Raw genomic sequence first — 21411 nt, forward strand, 5'->3', positions numbered from 1 at the left:
ATATTCACAAAAGAAAATATGTAAGGAAAGGTTGGAGAGCCAGCCTCCCACCTCAGTGATGACCAGGGTGAGACTGAAGTTATTCCGTTGGGTACTGCATGCTGTCACTCTCATTCCTCTCAAAATATCTTTTGGATAACTGTTATGCAGAGCAAGAGCAAATTGTGAGTGATAGTGTGCATGCCACTATTGAAATGCATATGCAGTAATAACATTTAACCAGAGTGAGAGCGAACCGTGAGCGGAACGATAGTGTACGTTGGGCCTAATACAATATGTAGCACAGATAAATGGTTATTAATTTTGGACCACAAAATGTACATACTGTAGAACAAATGTATATATTTAAGCAAGCTGCTTGGATGCCCACTGCAGTTTGTTTACTGACACACCAACCAAACTTGGGCTTTGCCTCCAGACTCCCAGCGATTTTAACTACCTAGGATTGCACATAAACATTGGAAGCCCCCAATTCATTTCTTACTGTACCAGAATTTCTATCCTGACCTGTCCTACTCAACATGTGAACAACTCATTTGAAAAGGAAATTTGGAACACCTGTGCCTGAGATAAAGTGTTAATGAAAAAAGTCTATCTATCTATTGCCAGATGCCTTAATCCCATAAGGGGTGGCCTTAAACTAATCACCTCCATGTCGCCCTGTCCCCTACCATTTTATTGCCCTGCTCCCAGCTCACACCCCGCTCTCTCATATACCTCTCCACTCCATCCCTCCATCTCATCCTTGGCCTCCCCCTCCCTCTCCCCTCTTCCACATCACTCACATACACTTTCTTCGTCAGTCTCTCACTCTCCATCCTCTCCACGTGGCCAAACCACCTCAGTGAGTTTCTCCAAACGCTTCCTATCACATCCACACCACGACGCTCCTTCACATCGTCATTTGTCAGTCTGTCTCTCCACATGACTCCACAAGCTCCTCTCAGATAACTTGTTTCCACTGCTCTCACTCTTGACTTCTGTCCCTCCAACAAGGTCCAAGCTTCACTTCCATACATTAGAGTTGGTATCACAATACTTTCATGTAGTAACTTTTTCACTTCCATACCCACTTCCCTGTTCTTATCACTGCTTTCAAGGAACCAGCAACCTTTCTTCCTTCTTGTACCTTTTCAAGCACTTCACCCTCTAAACTTCCATCCATATTCATCACACTACCAAAGTACTTAACTGTACTCACATTTTCCATTTCCTTCTCATCCAACCTCACTGTACATTCACTGACTTCACTTCTCTCAAAGACCATAGCTTTACCCTTCCCTACATTCACCTTTAGATTCCATTTCTTACCCGCTTTCCCAAACTCATCCACCGAGCCTTTGCAGCTCCCCTTCATCTTCATTTAACAACACAGTATCATCATCAAACAACAGTACAGGGAGTTCCCAAACACTGCCCTCTCTCACTAGGGCTGCTCCAACATCCACTGCCCTTCCTTGTATCCCCTTTTATAACCCCATCCATATACAGACTGAACAACCATGGAGACATGACACATCCTTACTTCAATCCAACCTTCAAATAGAAAAATTCACTCAGTTTACTGTCCACACGCACTGCAGCCTTAACACCTTCATACAAAAGAATTGAGATTACATAGCTAGTTTTCTTTGGAATTTGTTACGTTTTGCATAGAAGATAAACGAGAGTATAAATACAAGTGAATTACAGTATAAACATAGGTTATACAGTAAACGTATGAGGAAGAACGTAAGCATGAAAGTGAAATCATAAACACTAGAGAAGCAGTCAGTACAGGGCTGGAAATTTGATACAGATTCCTAAGTTGTTCAGAAGGGCCATCAATCCATAAGGGCAGAGAAACACCAATTTCTCTCTTTAGAGAAGTGACCTGCATTAGCAACCCAGCCAATACAATACAGTACGTAGCTAAATGCTAACATTTAAATGGAGAGGATGGATGATGACAACAGGGTGCAGAGGGTGTGAGGTGTGAACATGAGGGTAGAGTTACAAGAGGCAGACTGAAAAAGACCTTCAATGAGATCATAGAGCAAGACTTAGGGAAAAGGTACTGAACAGAGAGGATGCTAGAGATCAAGCAATAGAGAGAGCTGCCATTAGATGGGCAAGCCCGATGCATGCAAATATGTTGTAATCTTTACATACAAATGAATGAATGAACAGACATACCCAGGCTGTTAGCTGCAGTAAAAAACCAACTTTCCTGACACTATCTATGCAAACTTTTTATTCTAATGCTGCACAGTGTTGTTGCCTGAGCACTAAGGTACTTTCTTATAATAAGAAAGTTAAGTGTTCTAAAGTACTACACTTTCCCTATAGGCCTATAGCTGGTACTGTAATTGTGATAAGTAAGGGTATCAGGTTTATAAGTAGCAAGAAAATTCAGTAAGGAGTGTTTTTGCAGTTTCTTGTGGATGTAATTGCGGAGAAGGAAATTTCAAAAAATTATATGTAGCTACTATAGTATTAACTTGGACCATACCATTGAATGATTTGAAGACATTTGGAAGGTTGCTTGACATGAAAGGATGTGCTGTAATGGGAATTGAGTAAATCAAAGTTGGCTGACTGATAATTGAAATTTAATGTTAAAATACCTTTACTTGATGTCACCCTTATTTGATTCCTTAGCCTGTGTGCTGCTGTGGTTGCACAAGGTGGTTTTGTTATGCTGGTTTGCTGGGTTAAGGCGTGCAGCGTATAAAAGTCTGCATTAGAGGGATAGTTGGGATATATTGCAAGCATAATCAATATCACCCGGGCCAACGTTTACTCTCTTTTTTACCTTAACCAGGCCCAGTTGTCATCCTTTTACAGCCTATTTCTCATAGCTCAATGACAGAAAAAGGTAGTAGAGAGCCTACTACAACTGTGCATCCTTTCCGTATCAGTTCTTCATTATTTGCACCATATTCTCATGTTAATCTGTTGTTACACCTCAGCATTCAAGGTGGAGGTGGGAATTTTAGGCCACATTAGAGTTAAGATATACAATATACCAGTACTCATTTTCTTGACTGTGTAAACTATACATGAGCCCCTGTGCTCCTGATGGAGCAAGTAACCATTGAATGATAGATAGTTGTCCAGGCAGCCCCGTGCAGTTGATGCAGCCTCCATTATCCCTTTTGCCAAACCTACTTTCTGGCTTGCACCAGAACTTGTGCAGCTGAGAAAACTCTGTGTAGACAAAGAGTTAACAGACTTAAATTGACTTGATTAGACCAGAATTGACAAAGATGGTCCTGAATGTCTACAACTGGGGTTGAACTTGGTTTACTCAGTTGCTTCTTTGATATGGTAGCTATGCATACTGAGAGCTGACTGTAATTTCCACTCTCTGTACAGTACTGCTCTTGTGTCTCCCGGTATTTGATGTTTGAGTATCACTTGGAGCAGCTCTGTGTGTCTGTCTATCTCTCTTTGATAACTTTTGGATGCGAGTTGCTTCACTCCAGTAGAATTTAGCAACTTGAGCAAAACGACATCTCACCATAACATACCATACCACCCTTTCACACCACACCACACAAAATACAGTAACCCTCCCTCACCACACCACACCAAGGGCATTAACTGAAGAGCCCTGGAGCTTCCACATCTAGTATTTTTGTACTTGTTATTGTATTCACCTGCCTGTGAGACTGCTGAAGACTGAATTAAAATTTATGGGAAAATATTTGCTTTATGAAATTATTTAAACTTGAATTGTGTTTGTAAGGTAGCACTGGTATTTAATTTCTCTTTCTCTGTTTCAGGCCAAGCGTCTCATTACCAATGAGTTTGCCGCTATTAAAGTCATCAAACTGGAACCAGGTAATTTTTTTTTTTTTTTTTTTTTTTTTTTTAATAGGTTACTGGCATGTATTATCAGTTTAGGGTCATGCCAGTACAGCACAGTATTGTTTTTCAGTTACAGTGTACTGTACTGTAGTTATGTTTGACATCTGATTCAAATTTTACCAGTACCTTCACCTTATAAGTGAACTGTCAGAGATGTCTGCCCTCAGTTAACACTCATGGGCAAGTCAACTCAATTACAGTGTTTTATTCCAGCAAACACCAGGAAGTTTTTACTGAGCTGGGAGCAAGTCATAAAAACCTTTTGTTATTGTTATAGCCCCAGACTCATCAGGATGTGAACCCATTAGATTGCAGGCAGAAGTTGCCCTCTTCCTGCAGTCCACCATTGTAAATTTAGGAGAGAGGGAGAGTCGAGGGATGTCTGTATAACTGGGCAGCTAAGCTACTTGGTTATATTATGCCATCACATGGTATTTCTCTCTAGCAACATAGTAGCCAGAAAGAGTTAATACTGTACTGTCATCATTAACCTTCTCGTGGTCAGGACAACTCTAGCCAACATCAAGCAATTTAATTATATTTAGCTGAGAATGAGTTACAGGAGACTGTGATTGTTAAGTTGTACGTTATACAGGGTAACTACTGTTCTTTCACTTCTCCAGTGTGATGAAGTGTATTTTACTGTAAAATTGCTAACAACAGTTGATTATCTGTTTAGCTTAAACAAGAGAGTTATCTAACTAGAACAGGTTAGGTATAACTTTCATTATTCTCTTGGCTGTCAAATATCTCTATCATAGCTAAAAAGAGTTGTTTATATATAACATCCATCCATCCATCCATCATCCAATCCTACGTTGTCCCATGAGGAGCGTAGGAGCCCCGGGCTAGGCAAGTTAGTCCTGACAATTAAGATGAGCGTGACCAGCCTCACTCATCCCGAGTGGCATTATGTGAACAGTAAACCCCAACCATCCCTTGGATATAAACCTGCACCAGCTCAGTCCAGTTGGAGCACATTAATTACCTACTAAACCCAGGTGCCATTATTTGGGTATATGGTTACCACGCAGTGTAGTAAATGGTTTTCTGGTGTACAGGAAACCATTTGGCTTGTCACTCAGTGTAGAATCTCTCATAAACAGAAGGAATAGGAAAGAATGAAAGAAAAAAGACAGAATTGTGGTACATGCGGGTGCTCACCATCCACTCACTCGATGTAGTGCTGCTCTCAGGTGTCTGCCCTTTCCTCTCCTCCATCCTTCTTTCCTTCCATCCTCATCTGTCTTTCTTTTGTTCATTCTTTCCTTGTCTTTCTGCCTACGGGTGACTTTACACACCCTCTTCTCTCTTTCTTTACTTCATTCTTTCCTCTACAGTGAGTGACAAGCCAAATGATTTCGTGTACACCAGGAAACCATTTACTATGCTGGGTGGTAACCATATAACCAAATTTTGGAGCCTGGTGGTTTAGTGGGTAATTATTGCCCTCCAATCAGATTGAGCCGGTGAAGGTTTATATCCAAGGGATGGTTGAGGTTGATTGTTCACGTGATGCCACTCAGGGATGAGTGAGGCTGATCACTCTCATCTTAAATGTCAGGACCAACTGCCTAGCCCCAGGCTCCTACGCTCCTCATGGGGCAACGTAGGGTTGGATGAAGGATGGATGGATAAGAAGGGAGGAAAGGGCAGGCACCCTAGAGCAGCACCACACCGAGTGAGTGGCTGATGAGTGCCCCCACCTACCACTATATAGATAACAATACTAAAGTAAAAAGATGCCCTTAGGTTGAAGGGTGTAAAATTATGATAATTCGTTGTCAGTGTGAAGAGTTTTTTCAAGGAAAATGCTGCTAAAGTGAAACATCATAAATCAGGGCATATTTTTTTTTTCATTCATTTGTCATCCAATCCTACAGTGCCCCCTGAGAAGCGTAGGAGCCTGGGGCTAGGCAAGTTGGTCCTGACATTTAAGATGAGAGTGACCAGCCTCACTCATCCCTGAGTGGCATTACGTGAGCAAGAAGCCCCAACCATTCCTCGGATATAAACTTCCACCGGCTCAATCCGATTGGAGTGTCATAATTACCGGTACTCACTAAACCACCAGGTGCCAAAATTTGGTTATATGTTTACCACCAAGTGTAGTAAATGGTTTCCTGTACACCAGGAAACCATTTGGCTTGTCACTCAGTGTAGAATCACCCACTTCTGATTAATAATTGTGGGGTTAAAACACCAATTTTTTGCTTTCAAAATACGGTATATAACTTTATGGTAAACAATAAGTGGAAGATAAGTGTTGATTCATCATCAGCTTGAAAATGAAATAACATGGAGTGAAACAATTTCAGCCAGTTTTGTCAGGGAACATCTTTTTTATTTTAGTCTTGTCATCTGCTGCCAACTTTATTAAGTTTAGGATTTTTTTTTTTTTTTTTTTTTTCTCCCCTAGACAGGTAACCTGGGGTACATTGGACCCCAGTCAAAATTTATTTTTTTCATTAAAAAAAAAAAAAAAAAAAAAAAAAAAAAAATGAGGGACCTGACCCTCCCACCACCTTCCTGACTCTTTAGGTAGATTAGGGGGTGATGGGGTCATTCCTGTATCTGACTCTGATTTGGCACTAAAAGGGCAAATGGGGTCCATTGGACCCTGGGTTACCTGTGGCGTAACAAAAAAAAAATGGTAACCTTTCTAGGATTAAGCCTGTTATTGTTAGCAAAAGTGTGTTATCCTGGAAAATATGTTATAATTTGTATTTTGATGTACTTGTGCCCAGGACTACATACATAAATGTGAGTTTATGAATTTTTACTCAAATAATTCATTATTTTTGTGTATTGCACAGAGAATCTTCTTTGTTCACTCTTTTTTTTTTTTTTTTTTTTTTTTCTGCATATTGTCTAAGTTCTAAATATGTTGTGATAAGTTTATGAACCTTTATGGAATCCTCAAATTGTATAGGAATTATGTAAAATATGTATTTCCTTTGAAAATTGTGTAAAAAATATTATATTTTTTACTTTCTCATTTGCGGCAGTGTTTCCTTTGCCGTTTCTCCTTTTGTTTACAGAAAGTCTCATCCATGATCTAAAAGGAGGGGCAAAGAAAAGAAGATTTCACCTGATAAATTTTCAACAAACCATCTTAGAAAAAAAATATTAATGCTTTTCCAATTTTTTTTTTTCCCCAAATGTATTTTTTGCTTAAATATTCCTGCTTTTAGGGTTAAATGATACGAGAAAGATGAAATTACACATATATCAAAGGATATATCAATACAAGTTTTTTTTTTTTTTTTTTTAAATAACTTTTGGGTTCATGACATGTATGCAGAGATGATTAAGTGGAGTGGAGAGAGCTAAATGAAGTGCCTGTTGTAGATATATAAGAAGGCATGGATGAGTGAAACTGTGCCAGCAGAGTGAAAATAGGTTATGATTGTACCCCCGTACAAGTATAAAGGTGAGTGAAGTGAGTGCAAGAATTATCATGGCATAAGTTCATTGAGTGTTGTAAGGTAGGTATATGGAAGAATGATTATAGAGAAAATAAAAGAGATGAGAAGTTCTGGTGAGTAATGAACAGGGTGGCTTTAGGAGTGGCAGAGGATGTGTGGATCAATTATTTGCAGTGAGACAGATCGTGGAGAAAGCTTATGAGAAGGACTATAAGATGTTCATGGCATTCTTGGATCTGGTAAAAGCATACGACACTGTAGGCAGAGAAGGATTGCAGAGGATTTTGCACATGTACGGTGTAGATGGTAAGCTGCTATGTTCTGTCAGTTGTTTTTATGATGGCAGTGAAACATGTGTAAGGGTAAAAAGGCATCTAAGTGAATGGTTCACGATCGGTGTGGGCATAGGACAAGGTCTTATGGTGTCCCCATGGTTGTTCAATATATATATGGATGAGGTGATGAAAGAAGTAAAAACATGAGGAATAGAGAGAGGGATGATGTTGGTAATAAATGGTGGTGAATGGAATATCTCAAATTTGTTGTATGCTGGTGATGCAGTAGTACCTGCAAATACTGGACAAGAACTTGGTAGACTAGTGCAGAGTTTTGCTGATGTCTGTGAGCGTCTTGCCTTGAGAGTAAATGTAGAAATGAGTAAAGTGATAGTTATTGAGAGAGAAGGTGACTCCCAGTGTGATGTTACAGTGAATGGAGAGAAACTGGAATTGGTGAGCAAATACCTGGGTACAATGATAAAAAAGAGAGGAAAATGTGCAAAAGAAGTGGAAAGTAGAGTGACACAAAGAAGGAAAGTAACTTGTGCAATGGAGGCCTTGATAAGAAACAGAGGCTTAAGTGTTGCAACTGCACGTAGCTTGCTTGAGGGAGTGTTACTGCCAACTTTAACATATGGATGTGAGACTGTTGTGTGGCATGAAAATGAAAAGTCAGGAGTGAGAGCAGTGGAGATGGGAATGCTGAGGAATGTATTTGGAGTACAGAGGGTGAATAGAATACGAAATAACGTGATTCGTGAAAGATGTGGAGTGAGGAAGTCTGTGGACACCAGAATTGAAGCTAGTGTACTGAGATGGAATGGTCATGTTGAGAGAATGGATAACAATAGAATGGTGAGACAGGTATATCTGAGCGAATTTGAAGGAGGGAGGAGGCGAGGTATGCCAAAGAGAAGGTGGAGGGATATCGTGGATGAGTGCGTGAGGAAGAGAGTTATGGAAGTTGGTGAGGCTAAGGGACTGACAAGAGATCAAGCTGGCTGGATGAATATGGTATGGAGAAGTGCTTGATCAGGGATTTGGCACCCTTTTTTAACGTGACAGCATCCTGATTGACACTATCGGATATGTTTATTTGAAGCTACAGTAGGTGGTGAATGTTTTTGGGGAATCAGATGGAGTCAGGATTCCTGGGGCATGAATGATGAGTGAATGGAAGCATGGCCCATTGGATGGGCAAAATTGGGCTGTCTGGATGTTGCTACTCCTCTCCCTGCCCAAGGGTGGGAAAGGAGGTCCGGATGATGATGATGATGAACTTTGGGGTCCAGTGGACCGTAGGTTACCTGTAGTGTAAAAAAAAAAAAAAGAAAGGTTGCTTGTCTAGGGTTAAACTAGACTAAGCATTAATAAACCCCTTCAGTATGAGAGGCCATTCCTAAGTTTAATAGAATCATCCAGTATTGGCAAGAATAAACTGAAAGGGACAACATTCCATTTCATGGAGTGAAATTATTACTGTCTGTGCCCATATATTGGTGAAGCATAATTGCGGATGTCTTGTAAAGTTGCTGTGCTGGGATGGTGAATCTCCCCTTTAAGTTCTAAAAATACTGTACTGTTGTCTTGGTAATTTCAAAATACAGTTAGTTTTCATTTAATGTTTCTTCGTTGCTGAGTTCCTGATGCAGCAATGTTTTCTCTTCATTTATAGTTGCTTGAGATCCATCATAAAGTTGTTTTGAAATCAAAATTAAATATTTTGTTTTTTCCCCTTTAACTTCGTAATCATGAACCAAACTCTCACCTGAAGTTGTGTCACTTAAAGTTGCATTTTGCCTGTATATATGCCAGACTTAACCCCTTCATTCCAGTGACATTTTGTGTTATTATTGCTGCTATCAAGCAGTTTTATTCAGCTTTGCAAGAACATGTAGTAGTGAAGTGGTTATTGAAGGCTATTCAGTATCTAACCTCTCCAGTTGGAAAAGTCTTCCCTATATTGTAAATGATAGGAGATTGCAAGAAGAAATGAAAATTAAAGTCATTAGACTTAAGGGGTTAAATGAGGGCTGAATATAAGTATTACTTACCATATAGCAGATAGTGTACAAGAAATATTCAATTGCATTTAGGAAAGAAATAGAAAAGAAGAATTATCTTACTGTAGTATCAGAGTGTTGTCCATTTATCGGCTTTAGGAGTGAGCTAGTCTTTTTATGGTTATATTGTATTATCTGTAGTCTTGGTGAAAGGTATAATTATAGAATTAATTAAGGTGGAGTTTCATTGTTTATGCTGTGTTCTATGAAAGATTACTTATTTGTTTTGTGTAGGGTAATTAATTCAAAGCATCATCATTATCAGTATTTTCATCCTGTTTCCTGTGTTGGTATGAAGTGAGGAGATAGATTTTTTTAAAAATTTTCACACTGAGACATGAATCAGAGTATAAAGGAGATTCCATGCAGCAGTGAGAATTGAAAGTCTTGAATTGCATAATAAAGACCTAAAAATACCAAATAACAGGATATGAAAATACCTGTACTCCAAAAAAAAGCCAAAAACAGGATACAGTATGAGTAATAGTAGTAGCAGCCCCAGGTTCATCTGAATTTGAACCAAGTGGATTGCAGGCTGGTTTCCCTCTCCTGCTGTCCATCATCTCCATTATGGGGATAGGGAAGTAGTTGTTGTATATTTGTATAACCAGGTACTGAATCCTACTTCCCTCGTGAGAACAGGGTCCACCTGGCCAGGCTGAGATGTGGACATCATCCAGCCCTCTTGAGTTATCAGAAGAGGCTGGATGACTCCGTTGCTGATGCCTGTTCAGGATGCAACACAGCACCCCATACTGTTGAGCACATCGTGGAAGACTGCATTGCACACAGTTGCCTTTGCCAACAACACAACATACACTTCTCGAGAGCTCGGTGGGAAAGCCCGGTCTCAGCCGTGGCTTTCCTTAGGGGCTCGGGGCTGTACGGCCAGATTGCCTAGGAAACAACTAGTACTACTACTACTACCAGGTGCTGTAGTTGACCCGCCGAGTTATATCGGTGCCAATATGTGAAGGCATCCCACTCCAGCGCCTGACTGGTTATGACGAGACCAGAAACAAAGCAGATAATTAATCGCTTGAGCCAGAGGACATCTGTTATACAGTATTTTATTCAAGCTACTACCACACAGTTTTATCTAGCTTAGGAGAGACATGCCGTGGTGACGGGGTTAGAAAAGGCTTAGGATAATCCCTCCAATTTGAAAATCTAACCTAAGCTGAATAAAGCCATCTGATGGCCAATTAGAATTCTTTCACCGGTATTTCTCATTTTGCTGAGACCACTACCAAACTATTTTAATCTGCTTAGGAAGGATCTTAAATAATGAAGGGATCATAGAAGGGTGCATTAAAGCCCAGCTGTTTAATATTTCTCTCAATCCCAATAAAAGTGTCTGAAGTTAGCAGGGGTATACAAGTACAAAAATTAACAGTTAAGAATATTTAAAATGAAAATAACAAATCAGTGACTTTAAATCATCGACTCAGTATGATGTGTTTGTTTTACAGGCAATGACTTCTTGATTTTTCAGTGAGAAATTTTGACAATGGAGTTAAAAATGTTCAAACCCATGACACACTTTATAACAGTACAAAACATAACTGTAGAAACATCCCTCGACTCCATTTTTCTTTCGTGAAGAGAGGATATAGGACTGGAGAGGCTCAGTTTTAGCCTGCAATCCATAGGGTTCATATTTAGATGAGCCTGAGACCACAATAGCAACAACAAGAATTCAGTATGATATGTTTGTTTCACAGGGGATGATTTCACGATTATCCAACAAGAAATCCTGATGATGAAGGACTGCCGGCACCCGAACATTGTAGCGTACTTCGGAAGCTACCTACGGAGGGACAAACTATGGATCTGTATGGAGTTCTGTGGTGGTGGCTCACTGCAGGATATCTATCACAGTAAGAGTGTTGATTATTTGAGAAAAATAGTTGTGGTTTACAAATAGTGATTGGTTGATTGATATAGGAAAATACTGTAGCTCCAATAGTGTAGCAGCAAGGGGTGGAACACAGTGAGCACTGTACTGATGTATTGTCTATCTATCTATCGCCAGACGCCTCAATCCTGTAAGGGGTGGCCACGAACAAACTGCTTCCATGTCACCCATGTCCCCCTCCATTTCACTGCCTTCCCCCTAGCTCACACCCCCCTCTTTCATGTACAGTACCTCTCCACTCGATCCCTCCATCTCATCCTCAGCCTCCCCCTCCCTCTCCCCCTTTTCACCTCATTCACATACACACTCCTCGTTAGTCTGTCATACTCCATCCTCTGTACATGGCCAAACCACCTTAGTGTATTTCTCCTTATCGTTTTCTGTCACATCCACATTCACACCACAGTGCTCCTTTGCCTCTTCATTAGTCAGTCTGTCTCTCCAAGCAGCTGCACATGCTCCTTTCAAATAACTCAATTCCACTGCTTTCACTTTTGACATGCGTCCTTCCAACAAGGTCCAGGCTTCACTTCCATACGTTAGAGTTGGTATCATAATACTATCGTGCAGCAATGTTTTCACTTCCATGCTCACTTCCCCACCTCTTATCACTGCTTTCAAAGAACCAGCAACCTTTCTTCCTTGTTGTACCCTTTCAAGCACCTCATCCTCCAAACTTCCATCCTTACTCATCACACTACCCAAGTACTGAAATGCACTCACATTTTCCATTGCCTCATCATCCAACCTCACTGTACATTCACTTAACTCATTTTTCTCAAAGACCATAACTTTACTCTTCCTTACATTCACCTTTAGATTTTGTTTCTCACTAACTCCCAGACTCATGCACCAAGCCTTGCAGTTCCCCTTGTCGTCATTTTCGTTTTCATAGGCTCCAACGTGTTTGCATGCATTGGCCTTGGTCACCTCATGGGTGCTCTGCTTGCTGCTCGATCTCTGGCAGCTTCTCTATTTAGTCCCTTAACCCTGAGTTCACACCCAGTGATGTCATCCCATGTCGTTTTTGGTTTACCTCTCACTACCCTATCCCCAACATCATCACTTCTCACTGTCTGCACTCAATTATCAAACCCCATCCTCTCCACATGCCCAAACCATCTCAGTCTACCTCTCCCTATCACAATACCATTACACTTCAGTCCCATCCTACTTCTCAACTCTTCCATCGTAAACCTAGTACCCCCAGACCTTGCACTCAAGGACACGTTGCACATCCACCTAATCATTGCCATTTTTGTTCGTTTGAGCCTGCGAATATCCTCTTCCTTTACTGCCCAGGTCATACTACCATACAGCATTACACTCCTAACACATGCTGCATACAAAGATCCCTTAGCACAAAGTGAGAGTCCTCTTAATGTCAGGAGAGGCAACAGTTCCCTGAACTTCTTCCAACCACTTCTCACCCTACCTACAGAGCTAGCTCCTGCCTCACCTCCAGCACATAACATGTCTCCCAAGTATTAAAACTCTTCCACACATTAAAGAGACTCATCAGCAAGTTCGATCAATATCATCTGCAAACAACAATATAGGAAAGTTCCAAATGCTGCCCCCACTTATTAGGGTCACTTCAGCAACCACTGCTCTACCTTGTATCTTTTATAACCCCATCCGTATACAGATTGAACAGCAATGGAGACATGACACATCCCTGTTTCAATCCAACATTCAAATAGAAAAAGTCACACAGATCACTATCCACATGCATTGCAGCCTTAGCGCCCTGATACATACTCTTCATGGCATTCAACAGCTTCCCATTTACTCTGTTTATTCTTAGTATTTTCCACATTCCTCATCTATCCACTTTGTCATGTGCTTTCTCCAAATCCATGAAAGTCGCATATGACTTCTTTCCCTTCTCTAGAGACTTTTCCACTAACGACCTAAGAAAGAATATCTGACCTACACAAGCTCTTCCCTTCTTAAAACCTTGTTCTTCTCCAAGTATGGTAATTCCTCTTTTATTCCCTAACTCTGTTAATATCCTACCACATACTTTTTTTGTTATGCAAAGAAGACAAATGCCCCAATAATTACCACACACTTCTTTTTCCCCATTTCCATTGTACAGGGGAATAATTATACCAGACTTCCAATCTTCCAGGACTCTAACTTCCCCCCAGACCAGTCTGCACATCTTCCATATCCACTCTTCTACAGCCTCTCCCCCATGCTTCAGCATTTCACCATACACTCCCTCAATTCCTGGGGCTTTCCTCATTTTGACTTTCCTCATTGCTTCCACTACTTCCATCCTACTGATTTCTTCCTCTCTTCTCACATCCCTCCTTCTCCCAGCCATTCCTCAGCCACTTATACCCACATTACTTTCATTTTCTGTGTTCTAACAGTTCCTTAAAGTGTTCATGCCTTCTGCTCACTTTTTCTCCATTCTCCATTATCATTCTACTGTTTTTATCTTTCACTCCCCTACTAACTTCTTTATCATCCTAACTATCTTTACCTCCTTCCAAAACATTTTCTTATATTCCCTCCACTTTACACGCAAAATGTACTTACAGAAATGTTCTTGGTTACTGAGTATTATCCACAGATGCTAAGTGTTGTTATGCAAACAGTGTTGGGACTGGTGTTTGTGTGGAACAGATACAGATAAAACTCTCTCTCTCTCTCTCTCGTCAGTCATTGGGCCTCTACAAGAGCGTCAGATCGGGTACATGTGCCGAGAGACACTACGTGGCCTTGAATACCTCCACCGAATGGGCAAGATGCACCGGGATATTAAGGTAAGATCCATGCCACTGTAAGGAAGTCTGTCTGTCTAGAAATCATGGTGGTGATGCTGTATCATAATTACAGGTGGCCCTCCACATTCGCAGGGGTTAGTGGACACAGACTGCTGCAAATGTGGAATATCCGTGAATGTTTGGTGCGCCCTCCCCTTAAATGTCTCAACAGCCACAAATCACCCCCTGTGCGCTCACCACTAGGGGATGTGGGACACTTGGGGCCCATGCTTGCGGGACAACACAGACATATGACACAAAGTTATCACAAGTAAATCGCACAGTTGGGCAGAATTTCACTCACCTAATAGCACAGCAGTGCACTTCTTACCTCTGAACACGTGAGAGCACAATCACTGGGCACAATAACAAAATTACAGGAGGTTTGGCGTCGCAGTGTAGAGGCAGGAAAGCGACCACAACAGTGGCAGGACATAGACTGAGGGAGAGACAGGGGAGCACGGTGGTTTGGTGCGGGCCTGGTTTGGTGCTAAGTGACCCGCAAGTGTCCTCACTGCTACACTTTTTGGCCGCAAGTGGAATCTTGACTCCACAGGGGGGCAATCCTCAAATCTGCGAGACCCGTGAAAGTTGAATCCGATAATGTGGAGGGCCACCTGTATTACCTTTTATTTCCTAGTGATTTTAGCGTACATGTATTGAGTACAGTATTTTAATCGATAAGTTCTTAGGATGTCGAATTACAGCATTTTGGTGATCAAGCTGGTCAGGCACTCCAACTAGATAAGGCTCAGTGATGTCTGTCTCCATTTATTGTTTCTGCGTGACAGGTTTATTCAGCTTAGAAAAGCTTCTGAGATTGGAGGGATTAAATATTATATAGCAATTGTGAACCCAGTTTTTATGAGAGGACTTTCTAGAGTTGCATAAAATAATCAGGGAGCATCAAAAATACAAAGACATCCTTTGGATTGAAGGGGTTAAATCATGGTGGTGACTATGATATTTATAATGGTACTTTTTCTTGTTTTCTTTAGTTTACTGAGTACCGGTACTGCATATTAATTGGCAGGCTCTCTGAATGTTAAATGATGTATAAACTGTCAAGTTATTTTGAGAATTGTCTGTTTATCTGTCTATTGCCAGATGCCTTATTCCCATAAGGGGTGTCCACAAACAAATCACCTCCATGTCGCCAGTCCTCCGCCATTCCCGTGCCCTGCTCCCAACTCACACACACCTTCTTACATTGTTGCTTTGTTTTATGTACGGTATTTTAGCCTTGCTATTGAATCTGTTTCACTGAGCTGAAATTGGAAGAATAATGTGGTTGTGATTACACTCAGAATATTCCTTGCATTCCTGATTAACTGTCTCAGCCCATGTTCACGATATATAATTCTGTCTTGCAGTCTCCAGACAATATTAGTATGTTCTGGAGAGATTTTCAAACTGGAAGACTTAGATATAGCTGTCATTAAACCCTCCACTGCTAGTGTGCTCCCTGATCTGTATAAAATAACTTGGAAGCAGCAAGAATAAATTAAAAAACATCCTCTGACTTAAGACGTTAATCTGTACGTATTGCCTCTTATATCCACAGGGTGCCAACATTTTGCTCACAGAAAATGGTGATGTGAAGTTGGCTGACTTTGGTGTTTCAGCGCAAATTACAGCCACGATAAGCAAGAGGAAGTCTTTTATCGGCACCCCATACTGGATGGCGCCTGAGGTATGAGAATTACTATGCTTCAAAACTGTCTGTTTCTGTCTGTTATTTTTAAAACTAGTGATAGATAACAAGGTATGAAAGCCTCCCCCCCCCCACACACACTTTTTTTTTTAAGCCTGTCAGTATTTTTTTGTTCAGTGTTGTAGATAAATTACCCTGCACCAGCACCTCATAAAGGGCATTGTGGGACTGGATAGTTTTAGACATTTTCTTTTCTCTCTTTTTTTAAAGACTTGCCTGTACAGTGTATTTGGGATTCCAAGAGTTTGAATGGTGAGTGAGGATGCAACCCACTTGATCGGCAGTGTTGTTGCTTAGTCCTTGTAATATATGTATATCCATCATCCAATTCTGTATTGGATCATGAGGAGTGTAGGAGCCAGGGGGTAGGCAGGTTGGTCCTGACATTTAAGATGAGAGTGACCAGCCTCATTCATCCATGAGTGGCATTATGTGATATATACAGTATATTTGTGTATGTGTGTGCGTGCATGTTCACAGGCCTACCCCTATATCCAACAATGTTGCGTACCAGTGGGAGTGTTCGCTCAGCGAGTATGTCGGCTATCGAAGCAGTTTTTCCCGTAAGATAATGAAGAAAAGCCAGAGATGCATTCCAGACCCAGTCCCAAACTCCCATATACCTCACTCAATAGAGACTGACACAGAAACATCATAGGTAATGTCATTATCATCATAAACAATAATACTGCTAAAAAATGAGACATCAGACATTACATGCAGGAAGGTAAGGTAATGGGATGTGAGGTGTTGAGATGCTTCAAGGCAACTCTCAGCCAGGCAGGCAGCTGGAAGTGCACCAAGCAGGGGTGGGAAGGGCAGGGGGATAAGGGAGACAAGCAGGGGTGGGAAGGGTGGGGGATAAACTAGAGTGGGGAGGGAGATAAGTGGGGGTGGGGACATGGGGAGGGAGACAAGCAGGGGTGAAGGAGGGTGGAGGGATGGGGAGAGAGACTAGCAGAGGTGGGGGAGGGAGACTAATGGGGATGGGAGAGGGTGGGGGGACGGGGAGAGAAAAGAAAGCCAAACTGCCTCCCCCCCCATCTCAATCACTCTCTCTCATTCATTCTGGGGTGGGGAGGGTGGAGAGACAAAGAGGGAGACAAGCAGGGGTTGGGAGGGTGACGAGTGGGGATGGGGGAGGGTGGGGGGATGGGGAAGGAGACAAGCAGGGGCAGAGGAGGGTGGGGGGATGAAGAGGGAGACAAGTGGGGGTGGGGGAGTGTGGGGGGATGGGGAGGGAGACCAGCAGGGGTGGGGGAGGGTTGGGGGATGGGATGGGAGGCTAGCAGGGATGGAGGAGGGTGGGGGTATGGGGAGGGAGACTAGCGGAGGTGGGGGATGGAGACAAGTGGGGGTGGGGGGATGGGGAGGGAGAAAAGAAAGCCAAACTGCCCACTGACCACTCCTTACATAGTCTCACTCACTCACCCACTCTGGCGTGGGGAGGGTGTGGGGACGAGTAGGGAGACAAGCAGGGGCGGGGGAGGGGGAGGGGACTGGAGGAAGATAAACTGGAGTTGGGGAGGGTGGGGGGATGGGGATGGAGATAATCAGGGGTGGAGGAGGGTGGGGGGATGGAGAGTGAGACAAGCAGAGTTGGGGAAGGGTGGAGGGATGGGGAGTGAGAAAAAAAAAGACAAACTGCCCTACTGACCCCCTCCCCCAGTCTCTCTCTCATTTTCTCTCTCTCTCTCACACACACACGCACACACACACACACTGGCGTGTGCTTTGTAGAGACCAAGTTAAGAGGATATTGATATCAGTACGGTATGGGAGATGGTAAATACAAACTGTGGAGAAAAGACAGAAAAGATAAAAATTGGAGGAGGAGTGATGATAGCAGCGAAGAACAGCATAAATATGGATACTGTGGAAATGGGAGAGGGTGGGGCTGAAGTGATAAATATGAAATTAGAAACTTGAGAGAATGGCAAGAGAGACATGGCAGTAGTATATGTTCCCCCTAAGACAGGGGTATGGAATGATGCTGAAGACCAGGAGATGTTGTCAGATATGGTTAGATATGTACAGAAAGTGATTGAGAAAAGCAACAACTTAATTCTGATGGGTGATTATAATTGTAAAGAGGTCAACTGGGAGGAATGGGACTCAGGAGGCTGTGAAGATTCATGGGGCATTATATTGTTAAATATAGCAATGAATAATGTAATGACCCAGTGGGTCAAAGATGAGACAAGATTCAGAGGTGATGACACACCAGCAAGACTAGATATCTGTGTCCTATAGGAAAACGTGATCATGTGGTCATTGAGTTCCAAATGATAAAAGGGAACATGGTGCCAAGAGATGAGCTTTATAGGCAGGGAAGATACAACTTTGGGAAAGCAGACTTTACAGGATTGAGGAAATTTGTCAAAAATGCAGATTGGAGAAAATTCAGAGAAACAAGAGAGATAGAGAAGAAGTGGGACATCTTTCTAGACCTGTATAATTTGGGAGTGGAAAAACATGTGCCAAGAGTAAGTGGAAAAAAAAATGGGAAAAAGGATGGTTTAACAGAAGATGTATGATAGCAGAAAAAGGGAGGGACATTGCATGGAACAACTGGAGAAAGAGTGGTAATAATAGAACAAAGGAAGACTATAGAAGAACTAGAAATGAATATACAAGAATAGAGTACATAGAGAGGAAGAAAGGAACTTTGAAAAAGGACCTTTGAAAAAGGTATAATTGACAAATGTAAGGAAGAACCCAAATTGTTTTATAGATTTGTCAATGGCAAATTGAAACAAAAGGAAGGAATCACCAAACTGAAAGTAGAAGGAGAGGTCTATAAAGATGCGGCAGTGCAAACAAATAATGAACAAATGTTTCCAATCGGTTTTCACTGAAGAAGGGGATCTTGTGGAGGAGGAGGGAGTGATATGTAGTGATAAAAGATATAAAAGTGGAAGTGTGGGAAGTGCATAAATTACTGGAAACTCAAGATGTAAGGAAAGCCCCAGGACCGGACGGAATCTCTTATTGGGTACTGAAGGAATGCAGAGAACAACTAGGTGGTGGCTGAATCGGTAGAGAGGCAGCCTCAGTCCTAACGGACCCAGGATTGAATCCCGGCTGGGGCAGGGAACAGTTTAAGGATTTGACTTTCCTAAAAAGCAAGACTTTCCTGATCTACCAGATGACCCGGCGACATGTCGTAAAAATACCCCTGCTAATACCAATACTGTACACCAATTCTGTATGAGACAGCCCTAGCATGTATTCAATATTGATGATGGGTGTTAGTGCCGAAGTGGTGACATGTGGAGGCGTAGGAGGACTACTGGGCCTTGGGATAGGTCACTGTCCCTGAGAAATAGGCCCTGAAGCCTTTGCCCAGAGTCGGACATGTAGGGGGGGGGGGGAATGGCGGATAAGATTCACGGTTTAATTGTGTGTTCTCTGGAAGAATGGAAAGTGCCTTGGGAATGGAAGAGGGCCAATGTGGTGCCGGATTATAAGGGAGGAAACAAGGAAGAACCCCTGAATTATAGACCAGTGGCCCTGACCAGCATGGTCGCATAATTGTGTGAGAGAATCCTGAAAGACAGATGGATAAAATATCTGGAGGAGATGAACATTTTAGCTGAAAGTCAGTTTGGATCCAAAATGGAAGGTCATGTTTTTCCAACTTGTTGAGCTTTTGCTCAAGAGCGATTGACGTGCTACAGGAGAGAGACGGTTGGGTGGATTGTGTGTACAGTATTTAGATTTGGAGAAATCCTTCGACAAGGTACCCCACAAGCAGCTAATGTGGAAATTGGAGCACATAGGAGGACTGAAGGGAAACCTCCTGGAGTAGGTGAGAGACTTTTTGAGGGACAGACAAATGAAGGCAGTAATAAATGACAGGATGTCTGGATAGAGGGAAGTAACAAGTGAAGTCCCATTGGGCTTGGTTTTAGCACCAGTAATATTCCTGATTTATGTAAACGTTACGGTAGATGGAATGAACACTTATGCTAGTCTGTTTGCTGATGATGCAAAGATCATGAGGAAAGTAGAAATTGCTGGAAGACTGTAAAATGCTGCAGGAGGACCTGGATAGGATTCGTGATTGGAGCCAGATGTGAGAAATGAAATTCAACGCAAAAAAATAAAATATTGGTACACCAGGAAACCATTTACTATGTTGGGTGGTAACCATATAACCAAATTTTGGTGCCTGGTGGTCTAGTGGGTAATTACTGCGCTCCAATTGAACTGAGCCGGTGAAGGTTTATATCCAAGGGATGGTTGGGGTTGATTGCTCATGTATAGGGATGACTGAATGAGTGAGGCTGGTCACTCTCATCTTAAATGTCAGGACTAACTGCCTAGCCCCGGGCTCCTACGCTCCTCATGGGGCAATGTAGGATTGGATGATGATGATGATGATGTAAATGGGTAAAAGTACCAAGAGCCCATCACTGAATTATTTGATGGGTAATGAACCAGTCACAAAAGCGAGGGAAGAAAAAGATTTGGGAGTGCTCGTCCAGGATAGTTTGTGACCTGAAAAACATTAACAAGACAGTTAGAGATGTATAAAGTCGTGTCTAACATAAGAACAGCATTTCAGTACATGGATGAGGAGATGTTGAAAAAATTGATAGTGGCCATGATCTGCCCCAGGTTGGAATATGTGGCAGTAATGTGGTCCCCACACAGAAAGATATAAACAAGATCGAAAGAATACAAAGAACAGCTACCAAGATGGTCCCTAGCCTGGCAGATCTGTTGTACAGAGAGAAAGGCTGGAAAAGCTGGATCTGCCTTCCTTAGAAGAAAGGAGGGAGTGGGTTGACATGATGGCAGTGTTCAGGGCCATGATGGAAGTAGATAAAATTGTCAGAAAAGATCAGTTTGTGTGGGATGGGAGAGTAACAAGAGGACAGAGAATGAAACGGAAAAAGCCAAGCTGCTTAAAGAATATCAAGAAATATAGTTTTCTATATAGATACATAGACCTGTGGAATAGCTTAGACAAAGAGATCGTCCAGTCTGAAAACTTGAACGAGTTCAAAGCAAAATTTGACATACTGAGAAAAAGAAACAGGACCCCACGAGCATAGTTCATTTCCTGTACATCACTAGATAAATACAATACAACTAGGTAAATACACACACAAGCACACACACACACACACACACACACACACACACACACACACACACACACACACGAGACAAGCGGGGATGGGGAGGGTGGAGGGAGGGGGAGGGAGTCAGACAACCAGGGCTGGAGGAGGGAGACATGCCTGGCAGTGCTGAGTGTGATGGAGGATGAATGGAGGGATGGGGGGGGGGAGAAGAGAGGGGATGGAGGAAGGACCGGGAGAGCCTCATGCACCACCACATGCAGTATCTATCTGTATGTATATATATATATA

General features: G+C 42.2%; 1 protein-coding gene across 1 annotated transcript in view; it reads left to right on the top strand.

The window, feature by feature from the left end:
* hppy (MAP4K3-like protein hppy) overlaps window positions 1-21411 on the top strand; it is a 104667-nt gene that overhangs the window by 2207 nt on the left and 81049 nt on the right. Inside the window, exons 2-5 of the mRNA XM_080276052.1 lie at window positions 3768-3825; window positions 11346-11501; window positions 14213-14316; window positions 15881-16009. Coding sequence (XP_080132178.1) covers window positions 3768-3825; window positions 11346-11501; window positions 14213-14316; window positions 15881-16009 — 447 coding nt within the window. The remainder of the gene's footprint in view (window positions 1-3767; window positions 3826-11345; window positions 11502-14212; window positions 14317-15880; window positions 16010-21411) is intronic.

The sequence above is a fragment of the Coenobita brevimanus genome, chromosome 63 (genome assembly GCF_032717465.1).
Source record: "Coenobita brevimanus isolate Jiangsu-jjx chromosome 63, ASM3271746v2, whole genome shotgun sequence".
In the NCBI taxonomy this organism is placed as follows: Eukaryota; Metazoa; Arthropoda; class Malacostraca; order Decapoda; family Coenobitidae; genus Coenobita; species Coenobita brevimanus.